General features: G+C 34.4%; 1 protein-coding gene across 4 annotated transcripts in view; it reads left to right on the top strand.

The window, feature by feature from the left end:
• CCSER1 (coiled-coil serine rich protein 1) overlaps window positions 1-23,903 on the top strand; it is a 1,185,560-nt gene that overhangs the window by 218,088 nt on the left and 943,569 nt on the right. For all 4 annotated transcript variants that reach the window (XM_059665408.1, XM_059665417.1, XM_059665424.1 and 1 more), the window contains exon 4: window positions 15,487-15,580. In XM_059665408.1, coding sequence (XP_059521391.1) covers window positions 15,487-15,580 — 94 coding nt within the window. The remainder of the gene's footprint in view (window positions 1-15,486; window positions 15,581-23,903) is intronic.

The raw sequence follows: 23,903 nt of genomic DNA, 5'->3' as shown, positions 1-23,903 counted from the left end.
TTACTGTGACTCTCTGCTTTTCCCAAAGAGTTTATAGTTCAAAGGGACAACTGATAATCTAAGAACTGAGTGCAGCACAGTGCAAACTGCCAAGACAGAAGGAAGCATAAATGATGTGAGAACACAAAGGAAAACACCTACCTCAGACCAGAGAGTTTGACACTAATGGGACCCAGGACTGTTGGCTAAGCCAGAGTCACAGTCTTCAAAGAATGCAGCAGAAACAGAGGAAGTAACAATGGTGAAATATGTGCATCCCATGGGTAGGGATTACTATATAAGGGCAGAACTGGTGTGGCCTGAAAGCAAGTCTGGGAAACTGGTCTTATCTGGCCACCCCTACACACCCCTGTGATTTAGGATACGGGACAATTAGGGCAAAAAGAAACCACCAGGTAGATGTTTTAACATCTTAAATTTCTTTGGTTTCTGCTCACCCTGGGATTTTCTTGTTGCTCTCTTTCTAATTCTTTAAGTGGTAGAGTTGGATGATTTATTATCATTTTTTCTTGGTTTTTTTGAGGTAGGCCTATAGAGCTGTAAACTTTTCTATCAGGACTGCTTTCACTGTGTCCCATAGATTTTGGATTGTTGTGTTTTCATTGTCATTCATTTCCAGGATATTTTTAATTTCTTTTTTGATCTCTTTGGTAACCCAATCATTGTTTAATAGCATGCTATTTAGCTTCCAAGTGTTTGAATTTTTTTTTATTGTTTTTATTGTAGTTTAAAATTTCTAATATTATGCCATTGTGGTCTGAGAAGATGCTTGATATGATTTCTATCTTCTTGAATTTGGAGAGACTTTGCCTGCGACCCATATGTGGTCTATTTTTGAAAATGTCCCATGTGCACTTGAGAAGAGCTTATATTCCGCGGCTTTGGGGTGAATTGTTCTGAAGATGTCAATTAAGTCCATCTGATCTAGTGAGTCATTTGGGATTGCTGTTTCTTTGCTGATTGTTTGTCTAGAGGATTTATCCAGTGATGTCAGTGGTGTATTAAAGTCCCCTACTATGATTGTATTGTTGTTGATCTCTTCCTTGATATCTTCCAGGAGTTTTTTCATGTATTTGGGTGCTCCTGCATTGGGTGCATATATGTTTACCAGAGTTATATCCTCTTGTTGTATCAATCCCTTTAATATTATGAAGTGGCCTTCCTTATCTCTTGTTATGGCCTTCACTTTGCGGTCTATTTTGTCCGATATAAGTATTGCTACCCCAACTTTGTTTTCATTTCCATTTGCCTGAAAGATATTTTGCCATCCCTTCACTTTCAGTCTGTGTGAGTCCCTTATTCTGAGGTGTGTCTCTTATAGACAGCATATGTATGGGTGATTTTTTTTTTATCCATTCAGCCACTTGATATGTTTTGATTGGAGCATTTGGTCCATTTACATTTAAAGTTATTATTGATAGGTACTTGTTTGTGGCCATTTTTATTTTTTGTGCCTGTGTTCCTTTTTCCTTTTTTATTTCTTCTTTTCACACCAGTCAATAGAAGTAATTTAAAATGTTCCAGACTTTGCAAACGCATGACTGACTCCAAATTACCATTTAGTATGCTTTGTATTATAGGATATAAAAGCTACCCTCATCTATGGAATGTTAAGCTGACACCCAAGACAATCAAAGTCTCCCATATTCAATATCCCACTATTTCCTGGTTGTACCAAAAAATAAACAACCAGCAAATGATTTCACCCCTTTTAAAAAACAACAACAACATTTACACTTTAAAAAATGGGATAAGGTGGAATTCCCTCCTTCTTAAAAATGTTTCTAGAGCTACTGAAAAACTTGAATTTACAAAATAGTTGATAAAAATATTCCTCTGGATTGTACAAGAAGGGAGACAGGGACCACTGATAATATATGGTATGTGACATTAATCAGACTTGGCTTCTTTTTCTCCTGCTCCATCTGAGGTTGGACTCTCCTTGTTTTTCGTTTCTCTGTTTTCCGCAGGTAGGTTTCTTTAGGTTCCTGGTCAGCCACTTCGGCCTGCTTTCCCTTTGCCCCCCTTTTCCCTGTCAGTTGCACTTTTTTGTCTGTAGACTTATTCTTTCCTACTGCATTTTTGGGCTTCGTTTCCACTTTTGCAGGAGCAGGTTTCTTCCTCTTGGGCATCGTGGCAGCAGGCCGGGCACGTGCTTGGTGCCTGAGGGACATGGTGCACCTCCAATATGATACTTTTAATAAGTGAAATATAAAATTACTTAAATAGCTATGAATTTCTTGTTAGTAAGAAAATCCTCTAATTTATATATTATGCTATTGTAGCCAAAAAGCTCAAATTTCAAGACAGTGTGTACTTACATAGTACCTGACACATTGAAGATTCTCAATAAATTAATTGTTGATTGAAGTAAGTTGTTAATATGTGCAGGGCCATGTTAAGTGTTGTAGGAGCTGCAAAGGGAGAATAATAAACCATATTTACTTTCAAGATGATGTAATCCTTTATAATAAAATCCTAATATGCTAAGTGTCCAGTTGTCTGGTCGGCTGTTCAACCAATGAAAGCATAATATGCTAATGATATGCTAAGGCCGCTCAACTGCTTGCTATGATGTGCACTGACCACCAGGTGGCAGATGCTCTGAATGGTAGGTTAGCTTGCTGCTGGGTTCCAGCTGATGGGGACTGAGCAAGACAGGCCTGACATGCCCTGGAGCCCCCCCATGGTCCCTCCCTGGCTGGCCAACCTTCAATGTCCTCCCCGGCCCCAGTCATGCACCCGTGGGGTCCCTTGGCCTGGTCTGTGCCCTCTTGCAATCCAGGACCCTTCATGGGATGTTGGAGAGCTGGTTTTGGCCTGATGGCAGAACAACTTGTTGCTATGATGCGCACTGACCACCCGCGGGCAGATGCTGAATGCAGTAGCTGCCCCCTGGTGGTCAGTGTACTCCCACAGGGAGGCATGGCTCAGCCAGAAGCCAGGCTCACAGCTGGCAAGTGCAGCGGCAGTGGTGGGAGCCTCTCCTGCCTCTGCAGCAGCGCTAAGTATGTCTGACATCCCCCAAAGGCTCCCAGACTGCGAGAGGGCTCAGACTGGGCTGAGGGGACCCTCCCCCCCAACTCATGAGTGCATGGACTTCATGAACTGAGCCTCTAGTTAAGAATAATATTATAAGCCACGTGGGAAGAAATGAGTTAGTAATTCATGTGAGTAATACAAATTAATGTTAACCACATGAAGATGAGGGAGTCCTTAGAAAGGGAATGGATTGTTAGTTGGACCTTGATGATAGTGTAAATAAAAGATAGAAATTAAGTTCAATTTGCAACTGTGAAAAAATGGAAAATGTCAAGCAAAATATGAAAGGTCAATTCAGTTTTATTTTAAAATTATCTTACAGCATAGTGAAGAATCATTTGATGTGAAAAGAATAATAGATAGGGAAAGTAGATTATCAGGGATAATAGAAAACTGAATTATGACCCAAAAATATTTCTTTTTTTAAAATATATTTTATTGATGTTTTACAGAGAGGAAGGGAGAGGGATAGAGAGCTAGAAACATTGATGAGAGAGAAACATTGACCAGCTGCCTCCTGCACACTCCCTACTGGGGATATACCCACAACCAAGGTACATGCCCTTGACCAGAATCGAACCTAGGACCTTTCAGTCACCAAGCCGACACTCTATCCACTAAGCCAAACTGGTTAGGGCCCAAAAGTATTTCTTAACTTGCTTGAGATTCCACAGACAATAACAAAAATGAAAGCATACTTGTTTGAGAAGTTTTAAGGATAACAATCTAGACCTCTTTTTCATAATTACACATGCTCACTTATATTCAAAGTTCTAGTAAAAGTTTGGTGCATATTAGTGAATTGTTTATTTAATATTTAAAAATGTGCATTCATTTAAAAAGAAAACAAGCCTCATAATGGTAATTCCTACCTACAGATATCATCCTGGAATCTCACAAAGTAGAAACAAAGTCATATGACATAATTTCTCTTTTATATTTATGCTAGGATTAAGTAATTTAAGACTAAATTAGATCAGGAGCTATGCACTATCTATGGAAACATTGTATATGCATAGTGAAGCATTGTTCCTTGCCCAGAGAGAGGTCTGGCATTTTCCCTCTTCTTTTGAAAGTTAATCTTTTACTAAAGGCCTGATGCACAAAATTTGTGCAAGAATAGGCCTTTCCCCCGGCTGCCGGCACCAGCTTCCCTCTGGCACCCCGGACTCAGGCTTTACTCGCAGCCCTGGCTTCCTTTGGACGGTCGTCCAGAAGGGCATCTGGTCTAAGGAGCGGCTTCTTTGCCTGGGATCCTGGGGAGGCGTGGCCTGGCCTGTTTGCCCTGTGATGGGCGCTGGGCTGGGGGTCATGGACCCGGGCCACTGCTTGGTGCCAGCACGCACACAAGCGGCCACGGGGCGGGAACATCCACTTGGCGCCTACTCCTGTAGGCCCGGAGTGGCCAGGGGTGTTCTGGGACACCGGCTGCTCAGGGCTTATGTGCGGGCCTACAGGCTAGGAGTGGCCTGGGTACCAAGGATGTTCCTGGGACCCAGGCCACTTGATGCCTGCATATGCAAATTAACCTTCCATCTTTGTCGGGATAATTTGCATACTCTCCTGATTGGCTGGTGAGCGTAGTGGAGGGATGGTCAATTTACATGTTTCTGGTTTATCATATAAGATATCTAATAGAAGTGTGTTTGTTTAAGGTGGGAGCTGGCCACCACGGATCTTTGCATGAGGCTGAAAACACCTGACAATCTTAATGTGGGACTGGCCAGAATGACTTACCATGTGATTTACAGTGCTACCTTTAGGTCATTTGATATCACACAATCTGGAGATTGAGATCAACCATGTAGATAATCATCTAATTGTAATAAAGTTCTAGTAAAAACTCTGGACACAGAATCTTGGGTGAGCTTCCCTTGTTGGCAATACTATGTGTGTATTGTCATATATCAGGGCTAGGAGAGTAGTTCATCATGTGTTCAAAGGAAAGTTTGTATTCGGAACCCTCCTAGGCTCTCTGCATCTTTTCCTTTGACCTGTACCTTTTGCCTGTAATAAATTATAATGGTGAGTACAGCTTTCAGTGAGTTCTATCAGATCTTCCAGGGAATTATTACATGTGTCTGTGCTTTTATGAACACTCCAAATTTGCTCTTGTCAAAAGTAAGAGCAGTTTGGGGGACTGTGCCCTTAGACCTTGAATTTTGGCTAAATCTGGGTAGTATCCTATCATGGGAAAGGAGCTGATAGTTGTCTTATAAATTTTAACATTTTAGATTTGGTTGTAATTACAAAGAACTATTCAAATATTATATTTTGGGGAAGAACATCGGGCAGGTTATGATTTGCTTCAATTCACAGAGATGGTTTGGTGGGTGGGTAAGGTTTATTACAATCTTTTGGGTTCCCCACTAAACTGTGTTATGTATTACAAGATTAACATCATCAATATTATTGGATATATTTTATTTCTATTTTATAAATAAAGTTATCACAATTCTTAATTTATATATTAGTAAACTATTGATTAATTTCATAGTATACTATATACAAAAATAAACGTAAAATAAAACCTTAGGCTTAATTGTAAGAAAACTATGCATGCCTAAAAATAACTAGTTTTCTAGAGCCTCTGTCTTCATCTGGGAAATATCAATTTACTTTGTGATTAATACTATTATCACAGGTTTAACAAACTTACATATTCGGTTTTCTTTGGCTAATTCCCATTCAGCATATATTAGAATATCAAAGTGATGGGAAGCTCATACAATTTTCAGAATCATATATGCTTATAATGATGAAAAATAAGTATTTTCAGTGAGGCTAAAATGACAGCTTTAAAAAAAAGCACATGTCAGAAATCCAAATAGTGTGGGGTTAACAATTAAGAGCCCTTAAATAGTCCTTTTTATTAAACATGTGTGTTTTCTCTGGATAATATACTTTCCTCAAAATATCCAATAGCAGTTTTGAAAAATTGATGTTCTAAAAAGGAAACTAATGTTCTTCATCAAAATAGTTTAGCAATAAGACATCTCATTTTCAAATAATGAAATGGCATATTGCTATAATATCATACATAAGCTATTATGTGGTGAATGAGATATTTTCCATACTCTCTAATGATAACATACTAGAGAATCTGAAAGTTTAAGAACTGTCTGCTTAGAATCAGCACAAAGAAGGAGACAGTCATATGTGTTTTTCTGGACTTCTCTTGCAGGAAGTACAATGAATAGTCCAAATCACTGTCTAGGCAATTATACTCTGCTTCCTGTGGGTACAATTTGTGGTCTTATGTTCCATGAGAACCAGCATATAGTGCATATAAAGGGAGTTTTTAAAGAAAAGCTTTTAAATGTTCCTAACATTATCAAGAAGTGCTTTTCAGCACCTGTTGTAAGTGGTGTTGTAAAAAATGCCTGGGATATAATAAAGTTTGAATATGTTACCTTGTATTTGCTCTTTAGACATTTAGAGCAAGGAAATAGACTCAGTGCAATGAAAGGAATGCAAATGGTATTTTCAGTAAACAACCAGTAATAGAGTTTGTTATAATAATAAATTTGCAGGAAGCAATGTTGAAGAGGTAAATAGGAGATCATATAGTAGAGTTTTGAATTATAAGGGTTTTAGTATTCTGTAGACACATGCCATTGACATTTTTACGTATGTTAAGACAATGAGGACATGCATACAAATGAATCCTTTAGTGAGAGCAATCTCAGAGTAGTGTGCAGAAAGCATTATAAGTGAAGTTGAAGAATTGGAATGGTTTTTGATACACTATTAACAGGGGCACCGATTAAGAGAAAATGAGATATACTTCATAACTTGGAATGCTCAATTACCCTAGTACACAAATTAGAATGAACTCTAGAAATGATAATCTCTCTAAAACCTTTCATGTTTATAAAATGATTTATTTGTGATGCTTCTGATAATGACATAACCTGAAGTAGTCACATTTGACTCAAGGAGATGATATCTGTGACAATGATTCTACTTTGTCATGAAAATAGAATGCAAAAATTTTCAGTTTTTTCTTCTCCATGTTTTAAATGAGAAGAAAAACTATGTAATCTTAAAATAATAGCAATCATTAAATTTTCACGTTGAATGATGAATTTTGCCAAGTATGTAATATATTTACAATCCCAATTTTCCATTTTTATTTTAAAAACAAAAATTAACTTTATTTCCTTACATAGTTTAAAATGAAAATGTTCAGAGTTTAATTTTAAATTGTGTGTGAATCCAAATTTGGCTTAAAATCCATGTAAAATCTATGTTTTTATGAATCTATGTAAATGTTAACTTTTCCTAAAAAGTAAAATATTATAGCAAGATATTTTTTTTAGTTTTAGTATTTTAGTGCTGTGCAACTTGGAATAACTTATATATTATATATTACTTATTATACCAATAATCTTTTATCAGTATAGAGGGAATAATTAGCAACTTGGTATAACTTTGCGAATCTCATTTGCTAAATGTTTCACAAGTATGAAAAATACACAGCAACAAAACAAAATACTATACTATGTACAAATTTAATGACAAACACAAGAACACTATTTATATTTGCAGAAACATATGTTTTTGTATTTGTAGTGGGAAACCTTATGAGTGAGAGTAGATTAAGAATTAAGACAAATTTTTGAAAATATTTATTAAAAATATATTTTAAGCTATACAAATTCATAAGGTAACTAGAAAAGAGCAAGTTGTATTTGGAAGTGCTTTATTGCTGCTGTGTTGAATGGTAAAGATAACTATCATAATGATTAAGTTGATTAAATATGCTTTCTTTATCCAACCAGAAATCAAAACCAAATAACTATTCTTAAAGCAGTAATCCTATATAGTAAAAGCCTAATATGATAAGTATCCGGTCATCTGGTTGTCTGTTCAACCAATCAAAGCATAATATGCAAATGATATGCTAAGGCCACCCAACCGCTCGCTATGATGTGCACTGACCACCAGGGCGCAGTCAACTGGTCAGCCAGTTGCTATGATGTGCACTGACCACCAGGGAGCAGACACTCTGACTGGTAGGTTATCTTATTGCTGGGGTCCAGCCGATTGGGACTGAGCGAGATGGGCCAGACACACCCTGGAGCCCTCCCACAGCCTCTCCTCCCGGCCGGCCCCACCCCTGATCAGCCCCCAACACCCTGATTGGGGAAGGAGCCAGCTGGCCAACCACCCGTGGCCCCTCCCCTGGCCGCCCCCGCCCCCAATAGACGCCCATCAGGGTGGGCTGTCCAGACCCCAGCCATGCGCGAATTCGTGCACCAGGCCTCTAGTTATAAAATATTGTCATGTTAATTTCTTTTTCCAAAAAAATATCAGTGAAATCATATCAATAAAAATATATGCATGTGTTAATGTATCATGTTCTCTTCTCCACTGCATGTATAGTTGTATACGTCAACTCTTAATAAATTGTTCCAATGTCTGTTCTGGATGATGTGTGTACTTTGCCACTCTTAAGTCTCTCATTTTTTACAATTTAGGTCAATTATCTTTCTCGGGTATTGTGAAATATTTAAAAATACTTACCAAGTTAATTGGATTTATCTTTTTTTCCAACATAAAACAGTAAATATAATTAAATGTAAGGCAACTCTCAGAATGTATTTGTAGACTCATATAGGGAAGTTTGACTGAAGGTCTTCTATAATAGCTGCATCATACATTTGAAAAATAAAACTATTTTCTTTTTAGTCAATCTGTGGAAACTCCTATGATTAGACTAGTGATAAATAAATGTATACCATAGCAATACCTGATTGTAATGTAGAATAACTAGAATTAGAATGCATACTAGATTGACTATCCTTATTCATTTGTATAATTCTCTCTTCACTTTTTGCCAAAATGATCAAAACAGATCTATGATGTCATTAAATCCTATATAATAAAAAGCTAATATGCAAATTGTCCCTTCAGGAGTTTGACCAACCAGAGTTCAGCTGCTTGCTATGACATGCGCTGACCACAGGGGGCAGTGTGGAACAAAAGAAGGCCCCAGCCAGCAGCCAGAAAAATAGCCCCAGCCGGCAGCTGGAAGGCCCCGATGAGCCCTGATCACTGACCAGGCCTAGGGACCCTACCCATGCAGAATTTTGTGCACTAGGCCTCTAATATTACATAAACAACTATTGAAGTCCAAATCAGGATGCCATAGATCTTTTAAGCCTGTTTGGAAAGTTCTTTGCCTAAAATATAACACTCTGGAAATGCAATTAAGCCCTGGCCTAGTGGCTCAGTTGGTTGGAGCTTAGTCCCATACACCAAAAAGTTACAGCTTCCATTCCAGGTCAGGGCACATACCTAGGTTGTGGGTTCTATTTCTGGTCAGTGTATAGAGAAGGCAATTGAGTGATGTTTCTCTCCCTTCTTCTCTAAACTCAATAAATACATATTCTTGTGTGAGGACTAAAATAAAAAGAAATGCAATTTTATAATGCCGCGATTAAAAAATAACATTTTTATTGATTTTTTTGTGAGAGGAAGGGAGAGGGAGAGACAAAGAGAAACATTGGTGCCTCCTGCATGCCTCCTTTTGGGTATCAAGCCTGCAACCAAGGCATGTATCCTGACCAGGAATCAAACCAGCAACCTTGGTGCACAGGATGATTCCTAACCAACTGAGCCACACGAGGTAGGGCACACATTTAAAATAGTTTATTAAACTCCTTTGAAGGAATTCTTCCTTTTTAAAGCAATTCTTCTTTGTATAGTGACATATCTCAGCTTCCTTTATTTTTAACTGGATCATAATTTATTTCTATTGCAATAAAGAGACAAATAAGTCTAAAGGGTTATTTTAGAAAGGGCCTTATGGAATCCTATATAATAAAAAGCTAATATGCAAATTGTCATCACACCCTCACATTGTCACACAGTAATGGCTCAGACACTCAACACTGGGGAGAGAGGAATGGGGACCAGCCAGGCAAAAATGAGCTCATGAGAGAGGAATGGGGACCAGCCAGGCTGCAGCCCAGGAGAGGGGCAAGCCGCATGTCCTGCAGTCCCGGGCACCAGTGGCTGTGCCTGTGTCTGTGGCCCAGGAAAGGAACAATCTGTTCGTTCCATGGTCCCCACGGTCCCTGCCGCCAGTGGCTGTGCCTGCAGCCTAGGAGAGGGACAAGTTGCCCACTCTGCAGTCCCAGGAGCCTGTGGCTGCGGCCGGCCTGGGCGAAGCTGGCTTGGGTCCTGGGTGCCTGCGGCTGGCTGGAGGAGGGATTCCTGGGTCCTGGGTGTGGGGCGAGGCTAGAGCAGTTAGGGGTGATCAGGCTGGTAGGGAAGCAGTTAGGGACGATCAGGCAGGCAGGAAGAGGTGGTTAGGGGTGATCAGGCAGGCGAGCGGTTAGAAGCCAGCAGTCCCAGATTGTGAGAGGCAGTCGGACATCCCCGAGTGGTCCCGGATTAGAGAGGGTGCAGCCAGGCTGAGGGACCCACCCCTCCCATGCACAAATTTCATGTACTGGGCCTCTATATAATTCCTATGTCATGGAATTATATAGGATTCCATAAGGCCCATTAGTGGAGGGACCAGAGCTTGTCCATTCAACTTTGTAGCTTCAATTTTATTATTTCAGCCAATAGCAATCAAGCTTTGGAGAATTGATTCACACTAACTAAACACAAGAGAGCAACTTATTTATAAAAGAAATTTGGTATTTATTTACTAGAATACAATTATCTGAGAAGTCTGTGGGGAAAGAAAACATGCCTGTTATGTTCATTGTTACACTTCTATAGTTTAGAAAGTTAATTTCTTAATTAATTAATAATTATTTAATGTTTTGTAAATGCCTTGAAGTCAGTAAATGCCTTGATTACATAAGTAATCAGTATTATTGACATATTTTAAAATCTGTACTTTGAAAATACTTAGTAGTAATTGTGCTTTATTTAACAACAAATTTATTAATCTTATAAATTTAGTATATAATTAATATTTTCTTATAATTAAATAATCAATGGCTCTAAAAATATTCATATAAATTCTATATGTCAATAAATTGTAATATGTATTAAATTTTAATGGTATTTAAACATTAGTTGAACTTTTATGAAATCGAATTCTTCCCAATGTTTTATAAAAATACCAAGTCTAAAATATCAATTTGTCTTAAATTCTTTAGCCAGTTTTGGAGAAAAAATTTATACATGTTACAGTGATCCCAAAGCAAACCAATATGCTTTCCCTGAAAACCGGTTCCCTGTGCTCATGCTAGGGCTTTACATTTCTTCTAATTTTCCTTCTTACACTTTGCTAACCTGGAAATTTCATATTTCTTTGAGATTTCAGAAATACCCGAGTCTATTTTTGTACTTCCCTTGGATTTAGTAACCATAACATGCTTAAAAAATAAAAGCTGTCTCTTAAATTTGTATATCCTAGGTTGTTAACTACATAATTTTTTGTCTAGTCATTCATTGGAATTTGTTACACATTCAGAGATGATTTAAACTCAAGTTACTGGCCATCTGATTGGACTTTACTTTTTCAGTTAAACTTTACTTGTCATATGCTGTGAGGCCTTTTTTAAAAGTTCAACCCCAGCTTTTAATTTTGTCCGACATTAGTGTTCCCTCACAAAATCATTTGCTTAAGTTCCGATTGCTTGTGTTACATACCAATATTCCTGTTATTATGATATATATTCCTGGTATATTAATATTATTAAAAACTCATTGACTTTCATGATTATATCTTTATTTTGTAGAGCTATTAATTTTTTATCTACCAGGAAATAAGAGACTATTCCTGTGTATTTACCATGTCTGTATATTTTGCTAATTTATCAAATGTCTGAAACACACAGTTGTGCCCACTTAGATTATTAGTGTTAATTAAATGCGGGACTCCTTTTCCATTTGGTTATTATGTGTGATCATCAGTGCTGGTCAGCCTTTTCTATTACTGATAAAGAACGAGTGTATTTGATGCAACTACTTTTCCTAATACAGAGGAAAATACATGCCTTCATATTTTAAATGTATATATAATTAGAAAAAGAACCCCAGCTATTAAGTATTTTTTAAAAAAAACAATAGAAATTAAAAAATATTCCACCCTGTTTACGATATTGTATATATATCATTAGTGCCTATTTATATCCTTCATATTAACTTTTCTGTTTGAGTATTCTGAACTCTGAACTTTCAAGAGATTCAGATTGTTTTATTTAGCCATAACGATTTATATTTTTTGAAATTCATGTCAGAAATTAGCCAGGGAAAAACCATTTAGGTGACTTTCCTTAGCCTTTCAAAACTGCCTCTGACTTTTTATTTTAGATAACCCTTGTTTTCTTACTGGCAACAAAAAGATATCCCAGAGATATTCTGGTTGATTTATTTCTTTTTTTGTTTTTTTTCTTTCCCTAATAACTAAGGAGCTGGTTCTTTTTTGTTGGTGAATATTAGGTAACAAGTATCTGAATTATCCATAGTGCAGGCAGAGAGCAAAACTACTTTTGCTGCTATTGGTCTCTTTTAACGAGAGATCTGGGGAATATATATATATATATATATATATATATATATATATATATATATATATATATATATATATATATCGGTTTATGAGTTCACATTGATTTTTCTTCTGTAACATATCATTTTGCTATGAGGTTTCACCAGCTTCAAAGACTCTGACCCACACTAATAAGAAAGTTGCTTAGTAAGCAAGTTCCCAAAGCAGGCAATTTAGAATGAGTAGTTTTAAGAATAGTTTATCTGGACCAGTAGTAAATGTCAAGGGTTATTCTAAATGTCAAGGGTTACTTACAAAATAAGAATAACATTGAAACCATCTAGTGAGTTCTCCAAATTTAATTTGTTCACTTTGTTGGTGTTATTTTATTTTTAAAAATATGTTTTTTATTTATTTTAGAGAGAGGAAGGGAGAGGAAAAGAGAGATAGAAACATTGATGAAAGACAAGCATCGATTGGCTGCCTCCTGCATGCTGCTATTGGGGATTGAGCCCGAATCTGGGGCACGTGTCCTGACTGGGAATCGGACCTGTGACCTCTCAGAGCATGGTACTATGCTCAACCAAATGCACCGCACTAGACAGGCTGGTGTTATTTTCTTAAATGTTGTTTTTTTTGAACTATGGGTGGATCTATTAACTGTCAAAATTCAAAAGACGGTTGAAAATTCCAACCTTGAAGAGATGACATATTCTTCTAGACTTTAGGAGCTGCTGGAACCACGAACCAGAGGACCTACTATTACGATATTTTTCATTTTTTTGCATAGACGTACAATGATCACATCCATGCAATGAAATCCAAGGTCTCTGTGATAACAGCATTTTGCATGTTGCAATATCCATCTCCAAAAAAACCCTTTTCTCATTCCTATGAAAGGGCTCTGATCACCAATTTGGTTAAGATGCCTATTTTGGACTATCCACAGATAAACCATGTCCAAACGTCCGATCTGTTTTCTTATAGTTCTGGAGGATAGACGTGCCAGCCTAAAGTGCAAGCAGTTTGGTTTCTCCTGAGCCTCTCTCCTTGGCTTGCAGAAGGCGGCCTTTTTGCTCTGTCCTCACATCGTCATCCTTCTGTCTGTGTCCTAAAATCCTCTTCTTCTTATAAGAACAAGTATTGTTGGATTAGGGTCCATCTATCTGACCTGATTTCACTGGAATTTCTTCTGAAAAGATCATGGATTCCTATCTTTAAACACAATCATGTTTTAGCATTCTGGGGGGTTAGTACTGGGGGTTAGTACTTGAATATGTAAATTTTTGATGGAGACAATTAAGTCCATATTATTGGTCATTGAAATTTCACATCCAAGTATAATTTTATTTAGGCTAATTTGAAACTGGATAATTATTACACTTTCATTATAAAACTTTTTTTTTAACCTTTGTATTGACTAGCAGATTAAGATTCTCCCATTTGGATAGTGCTTAATAAACATTTAAATAATTATCTTTAAAAAATTTCCCTTCTTAAAACTCTGTCTTTTTTACATTTAACTTCAATTATGTTTCTTTTGTCATTTCAAATTCAAACTTTTTTTTAACATATTGAGGTTGGCAGCTTATCTTTTGATGCCTATATCTTATAACATCTTCTTGATACTATATAAACAACTTACTCTCAAGAAGCTATCCCTGTCACAGTATATTAAAATGCTTACAATAAACAGTGATTTTATATATAGTTTAAATTATTAGTTACCTTGTAACTAATACAGATATACTACAACAAAATGCAATACAATATGATACAATACAAAAGAGTTCCTTGTAACTTTCATTTGCAGAAAGAAGCACTTAGATTTGTAAACATTTATCACCTTTGAAGCTGTTGTGCTGTATTTGTGAATAACACATTTCTAAAGTTTAATAAATATTAATTATATTTCTATAATGAGAGTAGTTTACGTATAAATTATAGTGTCCTTTAATTCTGAAGAACTAAGCATGTGACAATATCATTAGACTTTGCATAATGAATATTTACTTCTTTAAATATGAATTATGGTAACATTCAAATCAATGGAAAAAGTGATTGGAGATGTGGTATCATTTATATTTAGGTTCTTTTGCTTGCCCTATTTTTTTGTACCTTTGTTATTTCAGTTTTAGTCTGTAAATGTTAGTTCTTGCTTTTTAAATATATTTATTATATGTTTATATACACAAATATACAAATAAATTCTTTATTCCTTTCTCCAAAATTCCTATCTCAGCATCACTGTTTTCCTTCAGGACTTCTCAATATACCTTACTGGTTGACTTTGCTATTTGCCCTCTTAAAAAGAAAGAAGGAAGAAAGAAAGAAAAGAAGGAAGGAAGGAAAGATACTAGCCCTGATGTTCATAGCATTATGAAAACCAATAGTTAATTTTAATCTAACTGATATTATTTCATTCATCTTTTCTAATCTAAAGCAGATTTTTGAGAAATGATAACTGGATCCCCACTTCCAAGTGTGGTCTAAATTAATGTCTCACAGTTGGCACTGTGTATAATATTTGTTTGAGAAACAATTCATTAAATGTGTCAGAAAAATGTTACATAGATTTGGAAGATAAATATTAGAAAAATAATCCTGTTTCAGTTCACAGACTTCTGTACATTTGAAAAACCTTGTATCCTCTTTGCTCAATAAGTAAAATTTCACCTTTCTCATGATCATTATAAAAGAACTTTTGATTAAAACAAATAAGTTCCTGTATTCTAGTATTTTTGATGCCTGCTCACATAGGTATTTCTGTTTAATTCTACCTGTCTTTTAAAAAGCTAACAGGTAAATAGTTGGAAAAGTTAGATTTTTGTAAAAATTCTTGGAATTTTTATTGGGCTGATAATTCCACTTCTAATTTGAGGGGTTGTTGGTTGTTGTTTGGCTTCACGGCTTCTGTGTGTGAATATTTTCTCAGTTTTTCAGTGTTCTGGTCTATAATGTTGACTTTGCTTCTTCTTCAGGATGTTTTGAATAATTTGGGATCTTGTGAACTCGATGAAGACGATCTAATGCTTGATCTAGAATTATTAGAGGAACAGACTCTTCTTCCACCTGGTAAGTATGAAATAAATGCACACCGTTATGCAACTCTTTCCTTGATAAGCTGTATATTGTTTAGGCTGCATTCATTCTTTTCAGTCCCCAGTTTGTGCAAGGCGCCTGCTCCGTACCATGGACTCATGATTCTGGTGAGCTTAAAATATATTATGGAAATGTAAATCCTTTTGGAAGAGAATTATAAATTAAAAACAAACAAACAAACAAAAAAACCTGGCCTCGGCTGATTTTGCTCAGTGGATATAGTGTCTGCATGCGGACTGAAGGGTCCTGGGTTCAATTCCGGTCAAGGGCACATGCCTGGGTTGCGGACTCTATCCCCAGTTTGCGGCATGTAGGAGGCAGCCAATCAATGATTCTCTCTCATCATTGCTGTTTCTATCTCTCCCTCCCTCTCCCTTTCCCTCTGATATCAATAAAAATATATTTTAAAAAAACCCAAAACCCCTGTAAAATAAAAGAACAAAATCCATATTAAATGCTTAATGAAATAGTTAATATTTTTGGATGAAAATAATAATTAAAATTTATTTTTTAATTTACTGTATATAACCAAATGGAAGGTTGGTGGATCTGGATTTACTGTTTCAAATCTGTCACTTCAATAATAATTGAAACATTCATGTTGATGCAATAAAGTTGACCTCAAAATTAATAATTGCCAATAGCAACCACAAATACATATTCATAAATACATACACACATATAATTATAATTATAGTATGAGATAAATTCTAGTTGAATGAATTAATAAGGAAGTCCATTATATTAGTAATACTTTAAATTTATATTAAAGCATAAAATGTCATGTCTCCAATCCCAAAATTACTTTCTTTGAAACTGTTATAGGAATAAATTATTCAAATTTAGATATTTGACTACAAAGACAAGCTTTTATTTACTTTTTATTATGAATAACAACTTTAAAACAGTCATTTTCAAGTCAAATTAGAAATAAAATTAAATTGGAGCTAAGAAATTTTGGATCCTACTGCATACATTTGAGAAAAATCAGCCTCTTGGATTTTTGTGTCTAAATTTTAAATATTAGCATTTAGATATAATTTCCAGCTCTAATATTTTGTGATGAATTTTTGTTCATGGAGTATTTTTTTATTTTAAGTAATGTCATATTAATAGTTGTCAAAAGAAGGTGATAACAGTGTTTATAATTTTTGCACTTTCTTTTACATTAATATTAATAAGAAATTACCTAAACATAGCTTGTGTGATTCAGTTGTTGACCAAGAGGTCATTGATTCAATTCCTGGTCAGGGCATATGCCTGGGTTTGGGGCTCAATCCCCAGTAGGGGGCATGCAGGAGGCAGCCAATCAATGATGTTTCTCTCTCATCCATGTTTCTATCTTTCTATTCTTCTTCGTTCCTGTCTGTAACAATCAATAAAAGCATGTTTTAAAAAAAAGAAGTTAAATTATTTAGTTGAATATAAAAGGAATAATTGTTTCTTGAGATATTCTTCCTGCAGTTGATTTGAAATATACTTTTGAAAATATAGATTTTTCTCACGTTTATGCAGATAACTTATACAATTTTGTCATTCATGTTTATCATAAAAGATTTACAAATGGGGGAAATTTGTCAAACTCTAGCAAATTTGTCAATTTCTATCAAAAATATACATGCATTTAACCTTTAGATACAACTGTCCACCTTCTGGAAATTTAATCCTAAATCAGTGGAAAGACAAAATAATGTATGCAAATAATGACTCATTGAAAATATTTGTATTTGCAACAGGACACTTGTTGAATATCCAGTGGTATAGGAAGCAGTCATTACAAGGATTATTGAAAGTGTCACTATGTGCTGTAGAATGATTGTAAGGATGTATTGTTGGAGAATTTTACAATGGGTTAGACAGGCAACACCTAAACTCACTAATTAATCTTAATGTCATGAAAAGAGTAACAACTAGACATTCTGTCCCTCTTAATGCCTAGAGAGTTCATAGTCCCACTCCTTCTGTTCATAACTACTTAAGTCTATTCTATTTTCTTGGTTAAACTATGATTTTATGGGAAATATAGAGATTAGATCCGGCAACCAAATATAGAATGTGGGGAATTCTACAGGATAATTGGACTTGTTTCTTCAACAAAGAAATGGCACTATAAAAAGGGATAGGTGTTTTAGATAAAAAGTGACAAATGGAATGTAACATCTTTCTAGGCAATTCATGTAGAAGAACATAGAATTACCATAAAAATATACTTCTGAGTTAACCAGAGAAATTTGAGAAATAATGGAATTATTATTTATTTTGGGGTATGGAAAATCTTTATTTTTTTGTTTGTTTTTAAGGAAAAGTAAAGGGATGCATGGTTAAAACAATATGATATCTAATATTTGTTTTACCTACAAATTTGGAAGTAATAATAGATGAAACAAAGTTGCAAAATATTGAAATGATCAAAGCTATGGTGAAAGGTTTATTCATTAGACATAATTTTTTTCTATTTTATGCACTTTTAAATACTTTACAACAAAAATGAAACCAAGTAATAATTTAAAATGATTATAGATCGTGTAGCTATCTCAGTTATGTTTGGTAGGCAATCGTGATAAAGAGTAAAAAATTACTTAAAAACAGAAAGCCTTAACTGTTTGGGAACAAAAATGAACATCTTTAAACTCTAGTTTCTTTTTTATAGCTATGCACTTCATTAATTTATTGTAAAGAAAACAATGATACAGTAAATACTATGAATCTCCTGACTCTACTAAGATGAAGATAGCTTGGTTAAAGCCACTAACGTGCCTTAGGAATCAACTGATTTAACCAAATTGTTCATAAGATAAATAGTGTTGTATTGCCTATATGGAATGCAGTACTGGTAAATGAGATATCCCTTAGAGTGAGTTGGTTTATTTAATGTTGCTTAGTAAATTGTCTTTGAAACCCTGTTTCACATTGGATGCCAAATTATAGGTTTTGAAAAAGCCCCAAATCTTTATTTAGCACATTAACTCAGAAATAAGAATTTCTGGTAACTTTACACAATTTATTTTCTTTATTAAGCAACATTACTAAAAGTCTTTCCAGAATATAAGAAGCATTATTGATAACTGATATTGATACAAACTCACTAATACTAAACATTTTGAAGTAATGGTTTAAATAAAAGTGATTTTCAAAAGTCTGAAATTAAAATAATGGTACCATAAATTCTACTACTTACATTGTAAATCATTAAAGGCTTTTTAATACCTTTGTTAGGCCAAAAATATCTTCTTTTAGCTGTAGAGTCTTATTAAAGCAAAGATTCATAGAAGTTTATAATAAGGCCAAGATAAGTTTTTTAAAAGATCAGAGAAGTGTTTTTGTTTTAAAACTATTAAGTCAAATCTTGTAGTAATTATCATATGTGGCATTTATAAATTTTATTTAGTTTAAAATACAATTAGATTTACAAAGACTAGAGAAATCATGATGTGTAGAAAATATAGAAATTCTGCTGTCTTTTTTACCTTAGTGATTTGCACATTGTAGATGCTCAGTTGGTATCTATTAATGTGATTTTTATTTAAAGTATAGCCAGACATCTTTGGAGATATAGGTACATATCAGAATTTTTAAAACAAAAATTAGTAAATTTAATCTTTTTCTTAGAAGAAACCAAATACCTTTAATTAATACATTTATTTTAATGGACAAATTTTTAAAATCTTTAATTAAAAAATTTTCTTGCATTTTGAAAAATGCATATATTGGATACTGTTCTTTTGAATGATTTAACATGCAAATAGACAATCTAAAGGACAATAGCATAATATATGTACTACCTGCACTATGAGCAACATGATCTAAAGTATATCAACAGGCCAGGAAAATATCAGAATACCAAAACAAAAGAAAAAATACAGTGTGAATTGTGTGGTTCAAGGCCTGTGTCATAAACACATTCATATATTTACACATTTGTATATGTAACTATATATTTAATCATGCTGTTCAATTTTGTGTTTATGAGTGTACCTACCTTAGTAAAGATTGCTATTTATTATTGTAGTCATAATAATTCTGGACATCTTTAATACGTTTTTTTTTGAATTTCATTTTTTGCTATCTGCATTTTCATCTAAAAGGAATTGTAAGTTTACAGTTAGGGTTTTAAAAGTGTGTTATTGTTGTTGTTTTTTTATTTGCTTTTTAATCCTCACCTGAGGATATGTTTCCTATTTGTTTTTTAGAGAGAGAGAGAAACAAAAAACACATTGACCTGTTGCCTCCCATAAGCACTCCAACTTGGTATTGAACTCACAATCTAAGTATATTCCCTGAGTAAGAATCGAACCTGCAACCTTTTGGATATATATATATATTTTTTAATGAAAGCAAGAAAAGACAGTTTCAGATAAAGGAAGTGTATGAATTAATTCAAAGTGAGTCCCACAAGGAGACTTCCTTGAGGAGAAAAAATAAAAGCAACTTTTCTAAATAATTAACTTTGATCTTGGCATTACCTGATTTTTATCTTTGTACATTCAAATCTAAAATCCAAGCTTTTAGATTAAAAAGCCTATGGATAAGCCTTCCAGATTTCTTTTGTCACATTTTCTTGAATTCATGCTTAAATTACTCTTCTGGATAATTTTATGAGTAACTAATATGCATTGTGTTTCAAATACAGGATTATAAGTTTGTTTAATACCAGACATATCATTTCTCTTTTTGTAAAATTTATTGTTTTATAATGCATATAAATTTTTATAATGCATGTGTGACCAGTTATTTTTAATTATAAAATATAAAATGCTATCATTTGTACTTTGATAAATTAAAATATATATTACTGAACCTACCCAACTTTTCATCTCTCTTTAGTCTCTGAATCATGTTGTTATGGTCATGCTTTGGCCACAAATGAGTCTTGGAACAAGATGTTAGCAGTGATGTTGGTTAGATATATCTCGAGTGTTTAAAAAAACACACACACCACATACATAGTAACAAAATTTAATAGGTATAATACTCAAATTAGGGATCTAAAGTATTTCTTTACAGTGAAATACATGTTATAAACTATCTAATCTGTCAAAGGAATAATACAAGCTATACATGTTTACTTAATTTTTAATGTAATTTTACATTTTTGTGTTTAGGGTTTTTTTCTACTTATTGAAACATCTTGCACAATAATAATAATTTGAGAAAAATAGAGTAACAATAAAAGGAGGATAAGAAAAATAAGATGAAGCCATGGGTAATGTTGGCACACAAAATATATACTAGTATTACCACACTGAGTGGAAAATGTTACGTGGTATGTTCTACTAGCATATGTGAAGAAAGAAACACAACCAGTTACATGATTAAAATTATAAACTACCATTCAGTCAATCAATCAATGCATTTTTTTCAAAGGCAGGGGAGGGTTGGGGGTGTTAAGAGATCAACTGAAGGACTTGTAAGCATGCATATAAGGATAACTAATGGACACAGATACTGGGGTCTGGGGGGGAAGTGAGGGCATGTGCCAGAGTGTAGGGGAGGCCAGGGGGAGGTCAATGGGGGGTGGGGGGAAGGAGACATATGTACTAAGGTATTTGTAATACCTTAAACAATGAAAAGAAAAGAAAGAAATTCTTATTACTAAAATCTGAAAGATATTTTGCTCACATGCCTTCAATAGCAATTTCTTCAGCAACTAGTTTCAGTACAAGCTGGTAGCATCATGCTCAGTAGAAACAGTTCTAAATGATGACACAGCAGTTTAGCCGAAGCTCTGAACTTTATGAGGATTTCGCTTAATCTAAAACTGAAACTTAGGTCCTTGTCCATAGTTCATATTCCTGTGATACTTTTAATGTTGAGAACAATTAAAGTACATGTTATCAAGCATTTTCCTCAGACAAGGTAAATACCATAGAGCCTAACAGAACAGCCAGTGTTCAGCACTGCCACTTCCTGATGAGTCCTCCCAAATGAAACCCTGTGTAACTGAGATAACTCTCCTACAAATAGATGTGATCAAAACACCAATTAAATACCAGATAGCACACACTGTTCTACAAAGAAATAAGAGTTGGGGTTTTGGAACACCTACTCTGTAGCCATTCTTTTCCACAATAAGCTAGAACACGGTGACTCTCTGTGTAGGCTGTTACGGTAAGTAGCAGCCTCATAGTGGCCGGAACTGATGGGAAACGTGTGCCTGGCTAACCTGACAGTGACGCATCATAATTCATCAAATGAGTTAAAGCCAAAAGGAAAGAAAGCTCAAACACATTTTGCTGTTACCTGTTTGGAACATAGTCATTAAAATACTATTTCTCCCATTCTTTCCTTGGCTCCTGTGTTAATCCCAGGAGTGGGTTGTGTATAAGGTTGAGCAATTAGTAGCTGGAGACCTAAGTTGCTGGGAAGAAAAACTGAATCCCTATAATGAGCTATGCTCTTTTCCTCAGCTACCTCAAGTTAATCCTCACAATAACTCTGAGAGAGAATATTTCATCATAAAGATCCATTCAAATTTTTAATAAAATTACAAATTCACCTCCAAAGGGGAGGGCCGTTTTGCAGACAGACACATCCACATTAGAATTCCAGCGTTGTCAAACTGTCCTTGGGCAGGTGTTTCACTCTTTCTGAGCTGACTTTCCTCTTTTGTAAAATAACAATAATAAAAATTATCTTAAAGTGTCATCCTACATAAATGGACAACATGTTTATATGTAAAGTGCCTTTCACAGTTGCCTAGAATAAAACAGGAGGCTAGTTCAAGTTGGTTACTTCTCTTAAATCTTAGTTTTCCTTGTCAAAGAGTTTGTCCTATCATTGATTATTTTTCATAGTCCTTAATTTCATCACTGATATGTATTATTTTAAAATATGCATTATTTGAATTTTTATTATCTAAATTCTGTGTAACATTTTAAGTGTTTTCTTAGTATTTATTACTCAAAAATTAATTAGAGCACTTGGCTTGTAACACGTGGTACATTTCTCTGTATTAAAACCAGTGCATTGAAATGCACAAAAACATTTTTTTTGGCATTATTAGTCACATGTCTAAAATACTATAACATATTTAAAATAACAATTTTTTAGAGAAAATATATTCCTGTGAAATACTTTAAAGCTTATTAACTCAAATTTTTAATATTCAGAGGGAAAACAGGCTGTCACTTTGTATTAAATTTGATCTTAACAATTTGCAGCTGTTACTTAATTGAAAACACATTTTACTTAGATATTATTCTTTGATTAAAAGAATGTAATGGTCATTTTCATGGTTGAGTGAAGAAATTTTATATTGTTCTTGTTATTTATTTAAGAAATTATATCTAAAAACACCTAGGGCAGTATCTCTTGGTATATGTCCGGATGCAAATGGGAAAGTAATGGCCCAATTAGAAATTAATTAGGTAGTTGCTAAATTATTTTGAGTTTGATGAACAAGCAACATAAAATTCTGCAGTGAGTTAGAAACTCCTCCTGTGCCTATTAATTAAGGAGATAATTTTCGTTATTAATTTTTAATGGATTATAGCACAGCAGAGCAGAGATGAAACCCTAGTGGCTTTGCTAATATGAATGGTAATATACAAATCACAACATTCACACAGGGAAAATTATAAAAATAAACTACAGATTTTTACAGCTTTGGTATGTCTGGGTCAGAAAAAGTATGTGTAAGGTATCTTCAATTTGAGTGTTTAAAGTTAAGAAATATATGACAATATTAGAATTTCAATATAATAGCTAGAAATCTTGACTCTGGGTAAATCTCAGACAACAACCAGACTATGTAAACTTGAGCAAATTATTTAATCTCTCAGTTTTCCCTTCTTCATTTGAAAATGGGAAGAACAAAAGTATCTACCTTATAAATTTGTTGTGAGAAATAATATGTTTAAAAAGCCCAGTAGAAAACTCTTTCTCATCTGGAATGTATAATATTCTTAAGACTGTAGCAGATACCACTTTTTATATTATGCATGATAAAATATGACATACCTGATTAATATGAATCCAGTCTTGAAAATTTTGATTATTCTTTTGTCTATTAATGGAATATCTCAAAGTCATATAGTATTTCTCAAATTTTAACTATAGAATGCCACAACACATGCAGTTAATTTTGTGACCCTCATGAATTTCAAAATTTATGCAATTGTAATATTAAATGAAATGATGAAAGAATAACAAATGACATTTTTTGAGTCTAAGTGCCAATTCAGTGAGTTACATAATAACTTTCAGATTTGAGAAAATTGAAGCTTTAGGTAATAAAATGTTACAGGAAGTAGTTGTCGCACCCTGGACCAAAGTTTTTCTAAGTCTGAAGGCTCTG

This window comes from Myotis daubentonii, chromosome 1 (genome assembly GCF_963259705.1).
Source record: "Myotis daubentonii chromosome 1, mMyoDau2.1, whole genome shotgun sequence".
Lineage (NCBI taxonomy): Eukaryota > Metazoa > Chordata > Mammalia > Chiroptera > Vespertilionidae > Myotis > Myotis daubentonii.
This window is presented reverse-complemented; position numbering and strand designations above follow the sequence as displayed.